The sequence below is a fragment of the Sciurus vulgaris genome (assembly GCF_902686455.1).
Source record: "Sciurus vulgaris genome assembly, chromosome: 4".
Taxonomy (NCBI): Eukaryota; Metazoa; Chordata; class Mammalia; order Rodentia; family Sciuridae; genus Sciurus; species Sciurus vulgaris.
In genome coordinates this window covers 44,703,825-44,726,810 of record NC_136464.1, presented here as the reverse complement: position 1 = coordinate 44,726,810, position 22,986 = coordinate 44,703,825, and the positions used below count along the sequence as shown (strand labels likewise).

Below are 22,986 nucleotides of genomic sequence, written 5' to 3'. Positions count from 1 at the left end.
GTTTTCTTCCTGTAAAGTCCTTACCACATTTTTCATGCTTAAATCCCCTGTTTGATCATACCAACATCTCTCTGATATGAGTTCTGTATTTTTTTTTTTCCATTGTTTTCTCTCGTCTTTTAGCATACCTTATGTTTTGTTCAAAGGTGGAATGAACATAACTACATTTGGGAGTAGGAACTAAGGTAAATAGACCTTCCGTGTAAGGTTTTATGTTAATCTGGCTAATGTTAGGTTTGGCTTAATGTTTACTATAGCCATAGATGCCAGGGGCTTTCAAATCCCTGATGTTTGTTTTGCTTGTTTGGTTTTTATCTCTGTTGGATGTTTAGGTTCCCTTAAGAACACAATAGTGTGCTCTTGCAAATTTTTCTGCTGTAATCCTCTGCAACTGTAGTGGAGTCATGTGGATATGGTAGAAGGGAACTCTCTTCTGTGATCTTATTATATTTCATATTTTCAGTGGGCTTGTGTTCCTGAGCCCTGTCCTTCACAAGTGCTTCTTTGCCTTTTCCTACTGTTATGTGAGACAGGAATGCTATGGATCCTTCAGGGACAGGGGTGTGGAGTTGGAAATGCCCTTTCTTTAGGTGAAATAGGCTTTGGCGAGTTCTTATTTTCCACTGAAATGCAGGCAGTTGTTATAGAGCATGCTGTATGTTTCAAAATGGTTATCTTTCCCTTTTAATCGCAGAGGCATATGATAACCTTTGGATTTCTGTGAGATTGTAGTATAGTTCCTAGAGGTAAAATCCCATGAAAGAAGAGTACCTTCCATGAGACAGCAGCCCCCACATGATCCTAGCTCTAATTGTTGTGACTACATGGATTTCAGCAACTCAAAATTACTGATTAAACTGGGTGTGGTGGCACATGCCTATAATCCTGGTGACTCCAGAGGCTGAGGCAAGAGGATTGCAAATTCAAGGCGAGGCCTCAGCAACCAGGTGAAACCCTCCCTCAAAAATGGCTGAGGATGTAGCCCAGTGGTTATGCACCCCTGGGTTTAATCTCAAGACCCCTCCCCCCAAATACTGCTTAAGCATTCCTACCAATTTAGTTTCCAGTAGATTCTGCTACAGGTAAATGTAAGCCTATCTTGGCTCTTGGCTATCTTTGTAGCTCTCGTCTTTCCAGACTCAGGGTAATGGTTTACCTACCCTACAACTCAAGTATCTGATGTATACAAGAATGGTCATTAATTTTCACTTCTTTTGTAGTTGTTTTCTTCTATTATTCTTGCACAGGAATGATGACTTTAAAGCTCTTGTCAGAGCTGAAATTAGAAGCTATCTCTAATGTTCATTTTGAGCCAATATGCGTGAAATGTCAACTTGGAGGACTGCAAAATTATTATATCTTTAATATTCCCACATATCTCAATCAACCCTGGATAGGAATACCAGCAATTTAAATCTGAATCTCAGGTTAAATGCAGTTACTAAAATAAAGTACCAAAAGAGAAAGAAAAAAGTCTAAGATAATAAATGTTGAAACAAATTTGTTTCATAAGTGAAAATAATTATGTAGTATAATAATCCAAGCATTCCACAAAAGCTTTAGAAAATATTTATCAATAAGCAAAATAAGTAAAAGGTTGATTCTATTCACGACTTTCACCTGAGATTCTGGATAAAGTCCTCCCTCTCAGAACTCAAAGCAGACATTGAACTAAGGGACTAAAAACCAAATTAGACTTTTTGATGTGGGTTACAGACATAGTGATTTAGCAATTTCTCTAGAAAAGTCTGTCTTTTGGCTGATGTTGCTGTAGGATCTACCTCTGCAATGGCTGAGCAGCCTTCCTGCTTACATTGCCCTGGATGTACTCAGAGCATCCTCCTTGTTTCTGTGACATCTGGGTTTATCTTCTAAACCAATTAAGTAGAAGTTGGGGAAAAAGTAAGTCAACTCTAATAGGTCTTTTATAGAACCTGGATGTCAGATAAAAAAATTCAGTATGCTGTTTACACTTCAGTAAACACATTTATTCATATGACGTTTCCCACAGATAATTTTTAAGACACAACTTTAATTAGTAACAAAGTACACAAAGAGGTATTATCAAATTTTCATTATTTGGGGTTGTTGAAAACAATCACCTTTTGCAAGTTATCTCCATATATTCTTTTCATTCCGTGTCAATTTATTATGTTTTAGAAAACCTGGCCAGCTTCTACAGGTCCATTTTTGTAGCATTCAGATTCCATTTAAGATGTAGTCATTACTGCCACTATGTGGCTTATTTTGAAAGTACTTGAAAATGAAACCTGTACTTAAAACTGTGAACTTAAAAAGATAACCTTGACATTTCCCAAGTCACCAGAGGTATTCACTATATACAGTCATGTGCCACTCAGTGATAGGGACACCTTCTGAGGAATGCATTAGGTGATTTCATCATTATGTAAATATCCTTGGGTATAATAACACAAATCTAGTTGGTTTAGGTCAATCACTTGGCATGGTATCTTGATACAATCAAGAGGTGTGATAAACACAAGACTTATGTGGCTGCTGCAGGCATAAAATACTGTTTTACAGTAAACTTGTACGTATGTGTGTGTGTATGTATATATGGATTACATTCCAAAATAATGATTAAAAAGTATGGTATAGCAAATATCTAAACACTACCAGTCTTTATTATCAATTATGTAAAATTTGCACACTCTATACTTTTACACAGCTGGCAGTGCAGGTTTGTTCACACCAGCATCACTGTAAACATGAGTAATATTTGCACTATTATGTTATGGTATCACTAGGTGATAGGCATTTTTCAGCTGTCAGTCTTAGGGGATCACGGTTATACATGTACTCCATTTTTGACCTTATATTATGAGGTAGTGACTATGCTTTCTTTAAGGGTATCACTCAATTAATAGTAAACACTTTATTTTGCTTTTAAAAATCCACAACCTGAGTGGTTGCATTGAAAAACACATACAGAAAAATGTGTATATGTTCATAAAATGCATATAAACACAAAGCTAAATGTGCATTAACACATTCAACAATGCATATCCATGTATTGCATTTTCATTACTTATACAAATGGATTCATATGTATACTTTTCTGTACCTTATTTGTATCTTTTCAATGTCTCCACAGTACTCTTGTTTCTCCTTTATAATGTTCTTTTTGGGTACTAAAAATTGTACTACTGATATACCTAAAGAATTACATTACACTTTTCCATATATGTCATTGAGAAAATTGCCAGAAGAAATCTTTTAGATTGCAGAGTGCATGTGTTTAAAATTTTGAAAAACATTGCTGATTTGTTTCCCCAAAATTTACTATCCATTCTGCCTTTCCCAGATATTCTTTTTGTTCTCTCTCTCCCTCTCTGTTTTCTTTTTCGGTACTGGAGATTGAACCCAGGGGCACTTTACCACTGAGCCATATCCCAGCCCTTTCTATGTTTTATTTTGAGACAGGGTCTCCTAAGGTCTGGATATTAGGCTGGCCTAATATTTGCAGTCCTCCTGCCTCAGCCTCCTGTGTGGCTAGGATTAGAGTGTGTACTTTAGCAGATATTCTTGAAATTTCAATTTCTGTCATCCCTTACTGAGTGCAGTTGCATACCTTCCTATAAGTACATCATGAGCAGTCAAAATATCAAAAGTGTAATGGTTTCTGATTTGAGGGCTAGTTGAGAAAGCCTTTCACAATGAAGATCTTTACTCCAACACCTTTATCCCAATATCCAATATTTTTTCTAATATGTTCATTATTATTTTGTTTTCATGTAGCTCTTAAAGGTGGAAAACATTTACTTTCATGGATAATAGTTGCAACAGCATGTTTATACTTTAACTATTTTTCCTGACTTGGGTGCTTCCTGTGTTTCTGTAACAGGTAGTTAAAGTGCTCAACTCGTTTGAGTGTGTCTCATGTTCTTCAAGCAATGCCATTAATTTCACTTTGTATTTTTGAAGCTGTTTAGATAAAAAAAAAATTATAAATATGCTAAATATTTCCTTCTATTAAAATGAAATATCCATCTTGGTCTCTTTTAGAACAAATTTGGCATGGCATTATATTTTACTTGGTACTATTACTTTATAAGTTATCTTTTCTATAATTTGGGGTGTCATCACTCATCCTATTTGTTCTTTTCCACTGTTGCTTTCAAATGTGCTTTCACATAGGTGACTGAATTTATTGTCAGTGTGCGAATATCTCTTAATAGTCAAATCTAATTATCCCCAGCTATTGTCATCATTGATAGTTCCTCTTATCCCTGCATTTTTATTTCCAATTTACCATTCTCTTTGTCATACACCCTCTTTATTAGTTTTTGAATTAGGGTTTCAATTTATTTCTCTTTATATCTCCGAATATGTGTACATATATATTTTATAGGTCCATAAAATTAGCCAGCATTCACATTTTATTCTAACACTGTTCTCAACTATAGCCAGGATATTTTTGGGGGAGAGAGGTTGTTTACTTTTCTTAAAATTTGCATCTCTCTTTTCTCTGGTCTATTCATTCTTGTTTGAATTTCCAGCCATGTTGAAATTAGTTTCATGTTTCAATCTTAAAACCTCCATTCTTACAATGAGTTCATAATCAAATATAGCTCACTCTGTGCTCTTGGATTCATTTTTCTTCTGGTTACTTAATTCTTTATCATTCTTATATCATACATGATCTTAAATTCTTTGTAAGGATGAAACTCCAGAAAGCTACTACCAGTAGCACATGGGTCAAGCTGTACGAGTCTCCTTTCCTGATACTTTTTTCTTCTGGTTCAGAAATAATATTCCTAAAAAAAACTCAAACATCTTAAAGCTCATCTTCTTCATATTCCTGTGCCTCATGAGGTGGAGTCAAAGGTAAAACCAAGGGTTAGGAACCATAAAGAGTGAAATTCACACATAGTAATTATCTGGTAATGGTGAAAGAGCAGTGGAATGTGGTAGGGAGAGGTATCTGAATCAATGTCCTCTACAATTCTCAAAATGTTAGAAGTTTCCTAACATCAGTATCTATCAGATCTCTATTAGTAGCCCAACTATTTTATTTTTATGTAAACTGCATGAAATAAAATATACTTGTCTGTGCCTTTTGGCTATCAGACACCATGTGCCATGGATGTGGAGTGCATTAAGACGACCGATCCGGGATTGTTCTTCAATGGCCCTTATCTAATCTCAGAGAAGACCGAGGGGTCTATGTTCATATTCAGTGTATAAGAAATGGGATGCGTGAGTCACTATCGATGGCCTGGTTAGGACCCAGGCAAAATCGGCGTTCTGTAACTTTTGATGCCTAACTCTCAGGTTGTCAGCCCTCTTCTCATAATGTACCTCCAGTTCAACTCTGCTTGTGATTTCCTACAGTATTCAAAGGCGGAAAGGCATCCTGTGACTGCACTGGAGAAAATGATGGAGTCAAGTTTTGGTGGCCCCCAGTCATTCCCTGAGGTACCTTCTCCTGACAGAGGAAGCCAATCTGTCAAACACCACAGGTACAGGTAGCTGACCATGGTGGGAGTGGGTTTGCTCACATCGTGTACATAGGGGACACACGCCAAGGAATGGAACATGGGTGTGGGGATGATTCTCTCGATTCTCCTATGGTTCTCCATGGAGGAGATATTCAAGCAGCTCACAGCAGATAAACAAAAGACACTGACTTCCCTAGCAGGCAACATTGCCCCTAGAAGACCCTGAAGGAACCATTAACAACACCCATCAGAGCTATAGGCATAGACCAGTGAATGGAACAATTGCATTCTTAAAAACTATTAAAAACATGAGTTTTCCTAGCCTGCCTCATCACTACTGGCAAAACAAATGTCTAATTCTCCCCTAGGCAGCTGGTGTGAGACGCTTCATGTGTTCCAACATGGTCCTCACAAAAGAAAGTTTTCCAGGGGGAAATCCTGGCGAACCTTCTCTAAGACATTCTATAGTCAATGAAGTGGCACTCTTTTGCAAGCTGACCCCAGCAATTGGGTCTTTAAGAAAGAAAGGAAAATATATTTCATGGCATTCTGAAGCTGAACATGTTCTTTAGCATCTTCTAACTCTTTTGTGCTTGATACATGAGGTTCTTGTACTCCAAAAAATGGAAGGTATCTGTTCCAAACCAAGTGGTGAAGTTTGTTGGAAATAATGTGAGAGTAGATAGTATTTTCATATGTGTCAAAATGGACATTTTTCGATCTTTGGGAATTGCACAAATTATCCAAAGACTCAAGCTTATTTTTCAATCTATAGTAACTGCTATAGATTATAGCATCTACTGTAGATTATATATTCAAACATATATAATTATATATTATATATAATAAAATGAAATAAATTGAAAGTTTTTGAAGTGAAGAGTAAATAGTAAGGTATTCTTAGCAATCAGATAAATGTTATCAATCTTTTGGTTTCACATCTCTCAGCAGCACTTTGCACATGACCCCATCAGAAACACACTTCATGAAAGGAAACAATCTTTTCCTTCACTTCTTAATGAATCTTATGGAAAGGACTTTCCTGTTTGTGGCCACACTTAGGTTGAAATTTTCAATCATTCTCACAGTAATTCTCAACATATTATTAATTTTACTTCCATTTGATAGAGACTGAAATGCCAAGGGTTTAAGTATCTTAAACTCAAATATTAGTTTCTATGATTTGTTGCACTTACAGAGTACTTCCCTGTGGAAAGAGCATTTCACTTTAACAGACTTAAGTGCAAAATTCCCATCCTTGTAGAACGTGGATATTTTCACCTGAACAGAATTTCTCCCGGTCGATTAGAACATCTGTGAAAATAGTATTCCATCCAGTCAAGTAAAGGAGTTTAGTATATCACTGTAGTACTGAATTGTCATCATTTGAGATTTTTAAAAATCTTCAGTGCTACTATATTGGAGCTGAAGTACCCTGGTTCTTTTTGTTTCCTCTGAAACTTGGCTTCTACACTGGTTTTTAAGAGACACTCACAAATTAAATAAGGACATCTTTAAGAAACTGTCCTTTATGTTCAGCTCAATGACATTGCAGTATCTGTTGGCATACATTGTGTCCTGATAGATAGACAAGGGGTGATTTATAAAGTGCTTCTATAACTTTGTAAATTATAGTTAACATATCATAGTTTGTTTTTTTTTTTGTAAAACATGCAATAGACTTAAACATTTTCATGATTGATAACCTGGTCACTGATTTATATATTCTACAAACTGCTCTATAACTTCCTGAATGCCACTGGGTTAGAAGCCCTGAATAGTTGATTGACCAGTAGATGCAGTCTATTATGCAGTCTAAATGGGTTACTGTTTTCTATGGGTAGACTTTGCTGTTGTGACAGTTTGGCAAGCTATGAATAATTAATTTCTTTTTGCGCACTAAAAATATGGCTCATTTGGATAACTTATTTATGAAACAAAGCCATTATTTCTAATGTTTAGTTCAAAAAAAAAAAATCCCACCTGTTTAAAAAAGAAATCTACCAGGCCATCGTTATTGCACATTTTGGCAATCTAACTTACTCATAGAAAGTAAATATATAGGTTTTTCTATGTTGACAGGACTCCAGGGCTTTCAATGATTAGGATTCTTTGCCAGTGGTGGCAGAGGAACAGTAGGAAAACTTTCTTTTGAGCACCTGATATTTTCCAGGATCCACATTAAAGATTCACATATTTTACCTTTTTTAGCTTCTATACTAATCCCATGGGAAAAAAAATAAGCTTGATACTGATACCTTCCTTTTGCTGCTCCCTGCTCCCACCGCTATGCATTGGTCTCTACCTCTCCCTGTGTAGCAGGAGAGCTTCAGGCTGCTTTGTCCCCTGGCTTCTGTTGGTTCAATTGGAGAAGGCGGAGGCACCTCTGCCCTTTCCTGGTTGGTGGCCTCAGCAACCTCTGTCTTCTGGGGCTACAGACCCTGCCAGGTGACCTTATCCTTACATCTCTCTCTCCTTGGCCCTTCAATCAGGAAAGTAAAAGCTTCCCATTGTTAGCAGAGACCATCATTAGTAGTGGTAGGGACAATAGTCTCTTTTTTGTCCCCCCCTCTCAAATACAAAAGCTATACCTTTTAAATTGTAAAACCTCAGTTTACTGAAATTAAAGTGGCATTTGTTTACCTCCAAATCTGGTACCAGTACCAACCCCAGCATCATGCTTCTAGTAATATACAGTCCTGAGATTTATACCTAGACTTAGCATACTCTAGCACCCAGATCCCTATACCTGACAGACTCTTCGATTGTCAGGGGATGGTAGATAGAAGTAGGGAGGGAGGGAAACAATAGTTCCTATTAGAGAACTCCTTAAACTTGCTGACTTAGAGACCTAACTAGACACCCCTTCTTGCACTCAGCATACAAGAAATGTATGTAGCACTCAGCATACAAGAAATATCACAGTAAAAGTGTAACAATGTTGCCAGTTATGATCTGATGTCTGCATAAATTCAGGAAGTTCTATACAGTTTGATCACTTATCTTGCCAAAACCAGAAGAGTGGTTGCTAGCACTCAAATGTCAATATATGCCAAAAAATTGTTTTATATTCATCAAGTGGACATAACCATAATATTGATGGGAGAAAAGTGACAACCCAAATAATATACCTATATGGTGAAATTCCTTTGGAGAGTCTCTCCCCTTTACAACTTGATAGACTTATTGAAATTGTGAGGATATTTTTTATCTTTGTCAATGTGGTTATGCTGATATTTTCAGTTGTAATGTTTCAGTTGTAATGTGGATGCACACAATTATTAGTTCACTTATTTGAACATGACAGAACACATTTGAACTCATAAATCAGCATCTCATGAAATGACTAAAAATGAACAAAGTTCTCACCACTGTATGCTTTGGTCAATTCAGGGGATAAAGGTGGGAATCTGCATGGAATAGGTAATGAGCCAAATCAGCAAATTTTATTTTTGGGGTGGGAACTAAGGAAAGGACCCAGGGTCTCTCACATGCTAGACGTGCAAGTGACATCTCCAGCCCTATTTAAATTGTATTTTGACACAGGGTCTAAGTTGCTCAGGTTGACCTCAAACTTGTGATTCTCTCTGTCTTCCAAGTAGCTGGCATTTCAGGCATACCACTGTGCCTGGCTAGCAATTGAAATTTTTTAATACAATCTAGTTCTTTTGTTTAATGTAAACTACATATGGTATTTTCATATTGTTCAGGCCTCTGATCTATTTCACTTATATGGTTATAAACATGGTTATTTGGCTATATGCCGCAAATGAAATGCAAAAATAGTTCAAGATTGATAAAAATCTGGGACACTGAACTGAGAATTTAACATAGATGTTAAGGAAAGAATGCCAATTAAAGTCCGGTTTGTTTATTCTATCACTTACAAGTGAATATTTCTTCATAAATCCTTTCTGAAGTTCCTGTGTTTAATTCTTCTATCTAATAAGGCCTCCTTTTATTCCAATCAGAGACACAGCTACTATGTCTTAGATAACCAAGGTCGATAGGAATCAGAACCTTGGGAATTTAAGCCCACCTCTTATTTCTGGATGGAAAGTAGCAATTATTTCCATCAGTAGGGTTCCAATGTGGGAAGTCAGAAAGAAAGGGACTTGTCTTTGAGTTTCTATGAATTGGACAACTCCTGATCTCATCCAAGCGCATTTACTGTACTCATGGATGGCGCCTGGCCTAGAACTTTGGGAAACCAGGGTGCACATGCAATGTTTGAGAAGTTTGAGCACCTGCTTGGAAGTTATTGCTATGATCTCTTTGGTTTGTTGGTTTCTTTCCCCGCTTTCAATCCAGCAGGAGTCTCTCCTCTTGCTGTAGCCCAGGGCAAAGGAGTGGGATGCTCCATAGGAATGCCTTCAGGAGGACACCCCCCTCACCTCGAAGTAGGCTGGGCGGAATTGTGGGACCAGCATATCAGCAACTCGAAGAATCAAGGATCCCAGACCAGGATACAATACCTTGCCAAGGGTATGTCTTAAAAGCAATGGAATTTAGGGAGGGTGTCTTGAGTGCTATAGTTTTGAGCTACATGTTACTGATTTCATCATTAGCTGGCTATTTATGCTTAGTTTTGTCTTTGTTCCACAAGGTTGAACCAATTTACAAGAACAGTTATGATGGAAAGAGGTATAAGGGAAATGTTAGACTAAAAAAATGTGTAATATTAGGAAGAAAATCAGTGTAGGTATCTGGGCAATATGTCATATAGTTGCTAAAACAACTGAAAATTTGTGTTTGATAAAAATGAGATATTTCTTAGGAGGACTAAAATATCCCTTTATCCATCAGTAATTTAGAAAAACATTGCTTAATTTTCTACTATTGTGAATAAAAACTTAAGCAATACCTATATTGTATATAAATATAAACATTTAAATGTAATATATAAAATATTTACAATCTTTCATCTAGCATTCCTAAATGGAGAATTTAGGTCAATGTTAAGAACATAAAGTCACAGTACAACTATGGAACTCATATCTCTTAATTATTCATGGTACAGGGATGGAAGGATGGGCTTTCGACATCCTGGCTGCTGCTCCTTACAGTGCCAAAGGCGCCCCTTTCTCTGGTGGACACAGACCCTCAAGGGGCTCAAGGCATAGTGAGTGGAGTGAATTTTAGCCATCACAAACCTAGTTAGCATCAACCATTAAACCTAACATGGAGGCCCTTGTTTAAATTGCCTGGAGTTCAAATCATATCCTTGTCCCTTACTGCTGTGTGAATTTGAGAACACTTTATCATCTAGTTTGAGGTTCATTTGAACTTAAGCCTCCTGGGGCTTGTAAAATTTTGTCTTAAATGTGTATAAATAACTTATATCTGAAACACAGTACTCACAGAAGTAGTACTGGTGCTTATTGTCACAGTCATTGTCATAATGTTGTCATTAATTTCAAGAGCAAGGGAATCAGAATTTACTCCAGAAATTGCAGGAATCAGTTCCCTCACTCAAGCCAGGTTCTAAATTTTTCTACTTAGTTTTTGTCTGTCTTGAATGACGCAGGCCAGGTTTCTCTGTTGCCTTGGCCAGGGTGATTAAGCTGAAGATCAAATCAGGTAGGAAGTCTAGCACCGAGCCTTAGCTTTCTCTTTCCTTTTAGGCATGCAGTAGATACAGTGGTGCCCTGTCTGACAAAACTTAGCAACAGATTTCTTTAAGAAGACTAAAAGATAGGACATAAATAGCCTGTGGCTAAGTTTTGTAATTTTGAAGCAATTCCAAATGGACTGTAAAATGCATTTGGTACAGATTTAGGGTGACAGTTGCAAATTCAACATAAACAGCCTAGTTAGTTGTCCAAAATGTATAATGCAACTCAAGAAGTAGTATGCATTTTTCTTGGCCTTATCTCAAAAAGAGGGACTTGAATTCAGTATGAATTATAGAAGATAATGTTTCCTAATTGCTCTCTTTTAATAAATCAGTAATGCTGCCTTTTAGGAATATGTAAGTGTGTGTGTATATGCACATATATACTTTCTTCCCCCTTAAAGTGAATGTTAGAATGAAAATGGATAAGGGAAAAATCAACTTCATAAATTTTGGGGAATGGATAGGAAACTCAGACCATACTGTCTTTCACCCCACATGGTCCAGGTGTGAAGATGCTCTGAGCCTATGCCAGGCCCAGACCATATATTTGCCTATCTTCCAGGGCTCAGACATTCCCACTGCATGTTCAAGCAATGCTGTGTCTTTTACCTCCTGGGAGACTTGTAGTAGTGATTTTGTTTTGGTTCAGTCCCCGTTGGTTGAGAATATTCTCTCCAGCTGTCTGGCCACATGTATTTTTCCGTGTGTGATATGCACCCAATGTTGATAAATGGTGGTTCTAAGTATAAGTCACTGTGTGCTCAGCACAATGAATCTCGGGGAGCAATCTCATTCTCAGTTCTTAAAAACAGCTATTTTCTACTCCAGGGGGACTGACACTCTCTCTCTCTCTGGACTGGAAATGGGATTGGTAATAGAATTTCACAGCTAAAGGCCCTCTTCAAATCTGGCCTGAGTCTGGGATGGAGTGGGGTGGGTGGTATGTGAATGAATTTGTAAGAGCCCTCAACCATCTGCTGCTTGTTTAGCAAGCATGTGGTCACGGTCTGCTAGTTAGGCTCCCAGGATATGTGGCTTCTTTCCTTGGAACAAACTGTAGCACAGCTTGAACCCAGCACCTATCTTAATGTAACAGAGAGCAAGAGAGGAGGTTAAGAGGAGATTCTTGAGGCCGCTTTTTCCTGATTGAAACCATGATTTGAAATACCCATGGTAATGGCTCATGGAGCTTTGCACTGGGTTATGCCAGGCAAATCAAACTAATATGTTCATAGGCCAGAAGAAATAGACTTATGGATGTCAGATAAATATCTTAAAAGCAGGTAGGATCCAACATACAGAGCTCATACCACAGCCAGCTAGGAGCTTAATACACTTCAGTTATTCCTTGGGAATTTTATAAATGAATACTAAAAATAGTAGAGTTTAAATAGTTATCTCAAGGTGGCATCCATAGTCCCAAGTCAATGAGTGAACATCGAATTCTAATCTTTCTGACTAAACCAGGAAAAGTATGTAAAGAAAGTCACATTCATGGCATATATGTAAATAGAATACCTGATCGTATGGCTCCAGGGAAAAAGTGGATTTCTTCAATTTAGTCAATCCATTCTAATGCCACACTATTCTGCAACTGGGTCTTAAAGTCACCTAGTGACTTTAAATAGATTCCTTGACCTGACCCCTGAATTACTGGGAACCAACCCAAGGAACTAATTTTTGGAATCTCTTCTCCAGAAGCATGCTTTGACTAATATTTACAGAGAAAATGTGTCTGTGATTTTTTTGGTGAGGGATGAGGAAGGACAGTGTAAACTTTTATAACAGGCAATAAGCAACAGGCTTATGAACCAAGCCAGCAAAAAAGTTGACTCTCAAAGAATATAGATCTTGAATGTCTTCCAAGTCAGAATCACTTCTAGAAATTAAGCTCCCACGTAAACTTCTGGCTTTACCAGTGCTGGGACTCTCATAGCACTGCACCTCAGCCCCTATGGTCCCTCAAGTTAATATTACTGGTTGTTTTTGTTTTGTTTTCTGATGGCTTGTGTAGACCAAGCTCATGTTTTATCACTGATCCACACTCCCAGCCCCCTTCTTGTTTTAATTGATGGGAAAAATAAAATGAGACTGCCCTTTGTCTGAGACTCAGTGCATATAATGGCATTGGGGCATGAAATCATGTCTAATTCAAAATTAAATTACATCTTAGAGAGTGCTCATTGTTTAAAGCCCATCTTCATGTTATGGTAACATTTTAGGCTTCAGTTATTGCCAGGCATATGTCCAATAGCTGGTTTGGGAAACTACATAATAGTAAACTGAATTTCCTCTTTCTCATCTGAGTCCTTCCTTCAGGTCTAAGGTATACTAGGAGAATGTTTCAAGTTTGGTTCTAATTGCCTTTGTATTAAATGTGCCACATTGTTTACTTGTTAAAAAAGAGTTTAAAACATCCTCTACAATATAGTGTTTACAACCATGCATAGGAACTTGCACCTATCACTGTCAACTTAATAGATTCTACCTGCTGATTCTGACATAGAGAACAGTTTTCTTAGTTGTATTTCTTGGCTCTGTTCCATTAGCGAATCAGGTAGGCAGATGATCTATATATTCATATTTGATAAGAGGATGGTTCCAAGGACAAAATACAAGAGTCTGAGATCTGTCCCCTTACTCTTGAGATTCATGGATCAGAACCTTCAACCTGATTTTTAATCATATAACACTAAAGGGAAAGTTAGTAAGATCTCCCAAGGAATTTCCTTATCTATAGCTGTGCAGTTTATTTAAGTAAAGATTCTATAACCAAAGCAAGGTGTTCTGATTTACCTCAGGATTCTCATTCAGTAGCAGTTTGTAGCTCTGATAGTAACAATCAGAGTAAGACTAATTCTTTCTACTGTCTCTTACTAAAGATAGAATTTGGGACATGTCACTTGAGTGTCCTTTAGGATAGTTTGCTTATCCATTTCAGAATTAAGAAAAATAAAATCAAACAACTTTTTTCAATTATTGAGGAAAGTGAAAGCCCCATGCAAGTGTTAGCTATTGTTATTATATTTGAAAATGAATATTAGTTGGAATATGAAGGGAGGGTTTACTTGAAGATTTGTTCTTGTATTCACACATTAGATCAAGGCTTAGGGATTGCTGACTATTCTATGCACAGAAAGAAGAGATGGGACTACAAAGACCTAATTCTGTTCTGTAACTTTGCTTACAGTCTGGCAGAAAGGCATACCTTGAATTTGCTCCCTCATGACCTTAAAATAAAGACATCTATTTATATGCAACATGCTCCCTTGCAATTATGCTTTACTTGTAGAAACATGATTTTTATTTACACTACAATGTAAGAAAAGGAAATGAAATCTATTATGTGGAGATTAACACTTAAATATAACCAAACATGTCTAATGTTTAAGATAACTAAGAAATAGAACAATATCTGTTCAATCTCCCAAACCACATTTTTTATAAATCTGTAATATGTGTCCCACTTTCTGGCACTAGGGAGCTCAGAGGAGGAGAAAACCACCAGTCCTGAATCTAGTCAGATGCTGGCATTCTTGACAAGTCGTTGCCTTAGAGTTACCTTACTTGAGTCCAGAAATGGCACAGAAAGCTGCTCAACTGGTAGGAACCCCTCTGAAGCCACTTCATATTCATCCCCAGGCAGGCAAAGAAACTGTGTGCTCCTCTTCCCAACCTCAGACTCAGCAAGGGGCTAGCAAGGCAGTTCTTATAAGAATGTGCTGTTGGTAACTAAATTCATATACCCTAAAACAGTGGTAAAGAGTTAAACTCAGGACTGCAGTACTTATGCTTGATACTGGGCTTTCCCCTTGCCTCCAACTAGGGTGGCCACAACGTATCTACTGGACTAAGCCAGGGCTGAAAGGGTGGTTGAGTTGGAGTAGGATAATGCCATTATGGTTTCCTGTTTGTCACTATGGAAAGGCCACACTTACCTGCTCAATCCCCATTTACTTTGTATTCTAGGATAGAGGTCAGGAAGACTATACCCCACCTGCCTATACAGCTGTGGTGTGTTGAAAGACCCCTGGACTTAAAGTAAGAAGATCTGGGTTTGAGTCTCAGTCTGTCACTTATTTTCTGTGTGACCTTGGGCAAGTCACTTCAGCGATCTGAGCTTCAGTTCACTTCTCTGTTTAACTGGGAGCATATTATCCGTCTCTGGGGTTGCTGTGAGAGTTCAGTGAGATGGTGCATGTGAAAAGTTCTTTGTGGATTGACTATTGATCTAAAGATGCACAGAAAGCAGGATGCATGATGCTTTGTTTCTTTTCCAGGTATTCATCCAATGGTTTAAAAATCCAACAAAATGCATCTATAAATATGCAACTGCCTTCAAGAGAAACAAACCCCTATTTTAATAGCTTGGATCAAAAGGACCTGGTGGGATATTCATCCACAAGGGCCAGTTCTGTGCCCATCATCCCTTCAGTGGGTCTAGAAGAAACCTGCATGCAAATGCCAGGGATTTCTGAAGTCAAAAGCATCAAATGGTGCAAAAACTCTTACTCTGCTGACATTGTCAACGTGAGTATTCCAGTCAGCGATTGTCTTTTAGCAGAACAACAAGAAGTGAAAATATTGCTAGAGACTGTCCAGGAGCAAATCCGAATTCTGACTGATGCCAGACGGTCAGAAGACTACGAACTGGCCAGCGTAGAGACCGAGGACAGTGCAAGTGAAAACACAGCCTTTCTCCCCCTGAGTCCCACGGCCAAATCAGAACGCGAGGCACAATTTGTCTTAAGAAATGAAACACAAAGAGACTCCGCATTGACCAAGTGACTCGAGACGTAGGAATCTGTGCATTCTATGCTTTGCTCAACAGGAAAGAGAGGAAATTAAATACAAATTATTTATATGCATTAATTTAAGAGCATCTACTTAGAAGAAACCAAATAGTCTATCGCCCTCATATCATAGTGTTTTTTAACAAAATATTTTTTTAAAGGGAAAGAAATGTTTCAGGAGGGATAAAGCTTACCACTAAAGCTTTTGGGTAGAATTCCGAATCCAATTTCAGTTAGTCCTAACACTGTCCTCTTTGGCTTTTAGAAAATGTGGGCAATTCAGACCCTCAGTCCACAGTGCTAGTGTCCTCGAGAAAAAACACTGGCAGTTAACCTGGTTTCAAAGAGAGAAGCTGTATCCTGAGGGTGGATGTGCCTGTGAGCAGTTGGCCCTTGCCATTTGGCTTGCCAATTCCAACCCCTAAATTTCCATTCACGGATCACCCTCATCACAGGTTATGTCACATCAAGCAAAGTAGTGTTTTGTATTTGATTTGTTGAAGAATGGCACAAAGACTGAAAGGGAAAGGAAGAGAGGTGATAGAGGGAGTAATTGGGGCAATCTTAGCTACTCTCATGTGCCATCCTCCTCTGAAATTTGAAAGCACAGAATCTCAGAAGGAGGTATGAAATTATTATAGAAAAAGAGAAAAAACAAGTCACAATGTCGTGTCACTGAAATCATGCTAATAGAAATGTTTTTCTTGGAGATTTAGAAGCTCTGAAAGAGCATTTCTCATTGTGTGTGTGTGTGCGCGCCTGTGTGCACGTGTGTGAGCGAGCGTGCAAGGTGTGGGCTTGCTCCCTCCAGCACATATGCTGTGTGCACATGTGTTCATTGTGCGTATGTGCGTGCATGTGTGTGTGTGTATTAAGCTTGCTAAAAATTTGTTCTGAAACATCAGGGAATCTAATATTCAGAAAAAAATTTCCCTCCTAGATCTGTTCACTTGAAATTTATCCATTAAATATAAAATTCAGTTAGTGAGTTCTTAAAGTCACTTGCATGGTGGGGTCCTATAAACTCTTGACAATGTTTAGACCATTTTCTGATGTGAATACTTTTGAAAGGAGTAACTATTGGCTTATTGATGATATCAGTATCACAAAGTGATTAATGGAGGATGTGTGTTTATTTTAAATCATACCTAAATTATTTACACAAGCCAGCTATCAAATTGACAGCTACCATTTTCGTTCTCTTCATCCTCATTGCTATTGATTTTATAGCAAGTCTACTATCTGTGGACCAAGTCGTTGGTTTCAGTGGTTAATATGGAAAGAATAAATCTCTGAAATTACAAAGCCCAGACTATTCAGTTCACAAGAAGCCCCCAAAATAACAGGAAATTGTGTTGTATGTTTATTTGGAATAAAGCAATATTTTTACCACTGCTAAGGTGAACTGAAACCTCTCCTGAAGATTTGTCTGCTTTATTTTCCCTTACTTTCATGGGGCATTCAAGGAAATTAGTGTTCACATACCCAGTCTTTTTCCAATTATTGGTGGTGTTGAGTTGTTATGTTTACACTGTTTTAAATAAAAAGGCACAGTATTTGAAAGTATATAAAAGATTTCTTTTACTGCAGTCTGGAAAAACCTTGGTTAAAATTTCTTTGTAGAAGACTCACATTCCATGGAAAGGCAAATGTAACTACCTGTGAATCGATTAGTGAAAACATACAATACGTGTCTCAGTTTGTTTCTGTTGAAAATACATTGCACATTGCTCTTTGTGAACATTTGTTAATAATAGACATAAAGCCATCTAGGCAAAAGAAAGAACACTATGTTTATTACCAAAACTGCTTAATAGAAAGTCAAGGTCTCAAATGTCGAAAACACTGGTAGAAATACACATTAACAGAAGGTGATGTGGCTTTTATTAGTTGCCCCATTAAAGTTTTGTTGTTTGGAAAATAGAGGAATTATCAGAATTTTTCAAAATCATAAATTTAAGGTCTAGATCATTTAAGTTCTTATTTAAAAATTATTTGGGAAAATTTTAGAAAGATGGTCTTAATAGGTATATAAAACCCCCATAAAGTTGAATATCCAACATGGTATTGTGTTGAAATTTATCACAAATATCAAATGGACTGGAAGGCCTCACAAGTTTGATGATTAAACTTGTTCTTGGTTTTTTGTTTTTTTCCTCCTAAAATATTCTCTGTCCCTTACCTAAAGGATCCATTCAGAATTCACCTAATCAGTAGGCTATGTACTCTGATGCACTGAATTTATTGTTTACACTGGAAAAACAATATTGTCAATGAGACTTAAGTCTTGATCCAATACCTTATTTTAAAAAAATTAAGTAGAAACATATACTATGTGATTATAATATAACCCACATCCTTGTGCATTCTAAGGAGCATGAATATCAGGCAGTCCACTGGCAATATGATGTAAAGTGTAGAGGTATAGTAACTGCCTACAATAGTCTCAACAAAATCTTCCACAAATGACAAATGTTAATGGTTACTTCCAGTTGTCATCTGTCTCCTTTTGGACTATGAAGCTCCTGTACAAAGTGTTCATGCTTAAAAATGCACATCTTTCAGAATCAATTGACAAGTGCGATAACATCAGACTTTGAGAGCTAATTTAATGTGGAATAGTCCTGGAGCCATGAGTACTTTGTCCCTTCAAGCTCATGTGCCTACAGAGAAGTGCTTATTTCTACAAGACACTTGATTTTGCTTCATTTTTCCTTGCCTTTATTATGTGAATAGATGCTTGCAGATTTGTAATTAAATAGGCTGTATGTTCATAGTTGGTCAATGTCACCATTTTTTACTTTGAACCATTTTCCTATCTTTTTTTATAAAGCATATATTACTCTAAATTGCCAGTGACTATTGTAGAATGCTGTAGTTCAAAATATGACCAATTTTGTGCTAATAAGAAATAGTAGAAATGATGCTGGAGAATTATGAAGTTTTCTTCCCAATTATTTATAAATAGTCCATAGTTCACACTCTGGCCCAATATCTATCTTGCTATAGGTTAAAAACTAAATACTTGTAAATTTACCACATCTCCAATGATTTACATTATATCTAAGTAGCAATAGCAAGGATTTCTGGAACAGGAAGAGTGCTGCCTATGTAGGAATTCAAAATTAATCTGTTTTGATCATGACAACATATCCGATCTACCAAAAAGAGAATGGAAGGGCAAGACTTCAAAATGCCCATTGGCTTCTGGAATGAATGGCAGCTACGACTTGACGGGGGCCGCTGGCGAGCATGGGTAAGGCTTCCAATAACCAGGTCTCCACCAGAATGTGTTCAATGTATGCAGCCATCGTTCAACACCTATCCTGCCATATGGTGCTATCAGAAACCATTACTCCCTAAGTATATGTGAGTGGGGGGGGGTAGTGATCCTTATGATTCCAGCCCTGTTAACCTGAGATAAGTGCTATGAAATATTTCTCAACGAGAATGTAGTATTCCTAGGAACACAGCAGGAGGGGTGGGATTTTTATTTGACCTTTTGGTATCTGGGAAACATTTTATATATAAAGAATACTTTTTTATTATTATTCAATTGTATAAATTCAGTACAGTGTTTTCAATGAATAGCATATCTACCCTGTGTTTGTACTCTCATCTCCAGAAATTCAGTCCTCATCTAGGCAAGACCAGCAACAAGGTTTCTGGGCTGTTCTCAATTTTAAATGCATCCCAATATGCCCTGAAAAATGAAGGCTTTAAATAAGCTTTATCTCTTCCATTTCTTTCTTTCCCTTTTAAAGAAATACTGAGGGTAAAGGAAGAAATTCTTTCCTTAAGATCTACATTTTTCTCTTAATAATCTGTTTCCTGTGACCACACACACACAAAAAAACACATATCTGTATATTAAATTTGAGTGCTTAATTATTTTGGTAGTTTTATTTTTGCTTAATTTGGCAAGCTGATTGCCTCATAGAATGCCAGTGAAATCAAAGCATTTAGCAATCAGACAACTTGGCAATATTTTATGATCACATAGGCATTTTTCATTTCCTTCTCTTTCTTAGACAAGCAGAAATACCCCTGGGTTGGAAAATCACAAAACCTTAGAATACAATCTCTGCTAGATACTCTCAGAAATGAAAATTAAGTAACAGGTGTAAATGATTGCTGTCTCTATAGTGTCTAATGGTCTCATATGTATTCTTTACAAATTTAACCATAACTTCTCCTCACGATGCCTACACAACTGTGTTTGACTTCTGGTGCCCACTGAACTCTAGTAAGAACAGAGTATGTGGTGGGGGTGGGGGGAAGAAGGAATACCAAGTGTCAATGTTAGACACCCCAGCAAGAACAACAGCAGGGTGACCAGATATCATCTTGATAAAATAGAGAGCAGCTTCTAGTACTTTGATGATTGTTTGTCATGAATACCTGTATTGATTGCACGTGTATTGTTGCCTATGAAAGAATTGTGTGATAAGAAACAACCTCTTATTGTTGGAAATGAATTAGAAAATCTTTATATTGAAAGTTGTCTTCGTGAAAGCTTCTAACTTATCTATACATAAAAGTAACTCCATGACCTTTTCTGTCAAATAAGGTGGATGATCTATTTCATCTTTGACTTCCTTCCAAATTGAATATGTTGTTATCCAGTCTTCCTAACCCAGACTTTACTGGTCAACTTGCCAATCATTTCAGCACACCCTTTAAAAGATTAATGGCTCTAAGTTTATCTCACCGAATCTCAGAAATAGTTGGAACCTGTATATCAATCTACAGAAAAATTGACATTTTTCTTGGTACATTGAATTTTCATGGAGAAATAGATGGGATTGTTTTGTGATTATTCTTAAGGTAAATGTACCTCAGATGGGTAATGAAGAACAAGGTATGGCTAAGAAAATATCCAATTGCAAAGCCTGAGGATATAGTCAATTCCCTCAGCTTTTTTTTTTTTTTTTTTTTTTTAAAGAAACAATATTTATCAAAGAGCAACGGGCTCTCCAAAGAAGGCATGAGACCTTGAAGATGTACTCTTTTTTAAAAGCAGTAGATTCTCATGAAAAAGTATTGATATTCTGAACTATTTGCATCACAAACTTTTTAAAAGAACCTTTCCAAATATTAGTGAATAGGTTGTCTGGAGACACTTTTCCATTTATGATCATAAATAATCCTAATTTTGGGGGCACAACAGACCAAAAAAAAAAAAAATGCAGGGTTTACTTGTTGGTATAATTTTGATTGTAATTGTTGTTTTTGACAGATCAATATGCTCTTTCAATATCATCCTGGCAAGCACTGATTCTTCCATATATAATTTGTCTTGGTCAAGATCCCAAAGTCTGAATTCTTTCTTAGTCTTCAATAAAACAATGTGAAATGTTAAAATACTTGAATCAAAGCCAGTAAATTTCAGTTGTGTGTGTTTCTAAACTTATAAGGACTCTATCTAGTAATGTGGAAAAGCAGATTAAAAATGGGTCACTCTTTTTTATACTTGTTTTTAATGTACTTAGAGGTTTTGATGAACCACTAACAGCATGCTACACTATGTCGATGCCATGTTTTTGGAAATAAATTTAAGGGCTTAAATTATACAGAACACATAGCACCCACTGAATGGTAAATTTAATGACATGGGAGAGCTTGCATTCAGAAGACTTTCATAGGAAATACATATTGCAAGAAAGTACAGTGGTTAAGGCTTATCCTTCACAGCCTGCATTTGACTTACATTTTTTATGAATAAAGGTCTGGAGAATTTTTTTCAAAATGAAAACAAGTGGAAGAACATAAAACCTCACCTTAAAAATCAGTACACACTTGCCAGTGGTCACCATGCATAATACATTAACTGGAGGGAAATGCCTCACATCACTATTATTTTTCTAATACATAATTGTACACATTGTCTAAAAATGAATTCTCTAATTCTTAATATACTTCTGATCATATTATAAATCAAGAATGCAACACAAAAAATATACAAAATGATCAGCATAAAATTTCAGATCTCATTTTTAACAAATTTACTGGGAAAATTTCTGTCATTGATAAAAATTTTATTTCAAGGAATATACCTTTATCTTCTAAAGCCATTTCAAAATGGCAGTGACTACTCTAAGAATATAAAGGCTATGGGAAATAAACTACATGCATGTCCCATAATATTCCAAATAATCTCTTGTGCTTCTGATGAAAAATCTGTTTCAAGCAATGTATGTGCATCTCCTTTATCTTGTTCCAAAAATCTACTTCAAAATGTGGCTACCACTCTGTAGGTAATGAAGGCTATGGGAACTACTCTCCATATATGATCCTCACCATTTCTAGATTTACTTCCATCATACCTGAATTGTTTGAGAAGATGTGCACTTAATTCATTTCCATCTTTACTTCATCAGGTAAGTTACAGTATTTGGAGCAAAACTTTGACTATGATTTCCCTATTGTACCCACTCAGTAGCTTTTGTGAGAGCTAGACATTTAGATTCCCTTAGGTTGTGTTCTTATTGTACATAACACTTATTTTCCTTTTATTAAACAGAATTTTCAGCTAAAATGAGAGACCAGTGTGATTTTGTTTGGCAGGGGGAATAGCTTTGCTCATTTTAGTTGTGTTGGTGGAGAGATAAATTAGGAACGTTTCAAATGTAAATGATAATAAGGTTCATGACTATAGCCAATATCTTCTTATAAATAGACATAGCCTGGGGCCTGCTAATTTTCCTTATATTGTTAACAGACTTTTCAACCTTCTTGAAATTGTTTCTCACCACAGTAATTTCTATTTTGTAAGAGAAAGCAAAAATAATCCATTTATGTAAAAGAACAAAGCCAAATGATAGTTCCTTAAATAATGAATTTAAAAAAAATGCTTGTTAAGACTTCAAGTAAAATATTAACTTATTAAAAATCAAATGAAAGCCATGGTGACAAATATAATAAAATATCAGGCAAATAGTTTCCATAATGTTTTTTCATCTTTTCTGTAAACTAAATTCTTTCAACATATCATTTTCATAGCATTATCTGCTGGTTTGAATTTTGCCTATTGAACTCACATTAATGTCCACTTTTGCCATCTTCTTCAACTTGATACAAAGTTCATGCAAATCTATATTTAGTATAAAAAATT

General features: G+C 36.6%; 1 protein-coding gene across 11 annotated transcripts in view; it reads left to right on the top strand.

Moving 5' to 3' along the window:
• The window catches only part of NRG3 (neuregulin 3), a 1,042,207-nt gene extending 1,019,464 nt beyond the window's left edge, over window positions 1–22,743 (top strand). For 3 of the 11 annotated variants that reach the window (XM_079136076.1, XM_079136073.1, XM_079136070.1), the window contains 4 exons: window positions 5,356–5,489; window positions 9,774–9,947; window positions 15,049–15,120; window positions 15,360–22,743. In XM_079136076.1, coding sequence (XP_078992202.1) covers window positions 5,356–5,489; window positions 9,774–9,947; window positions 15,049–15,120; window positions 15,360–15,867 — 888 coding nt within the window. In that variant the 3' untranslated portion in view covers window positions 15,868–22,743. The remainder of the gene's footprint in view (window positions 1–5,355; window positions 5,490–9,773; window positions 9,948–15,048; window positions 15,121–15,359) is intronic. The other 8 variants (XM_079136071.1, XM_079136079.1, XM_079136080.1 and 5 more) reach the window with 6 other exon arrangements.
• Window positions 22,744–22,986: the final 243 nt, after the last annotated feature.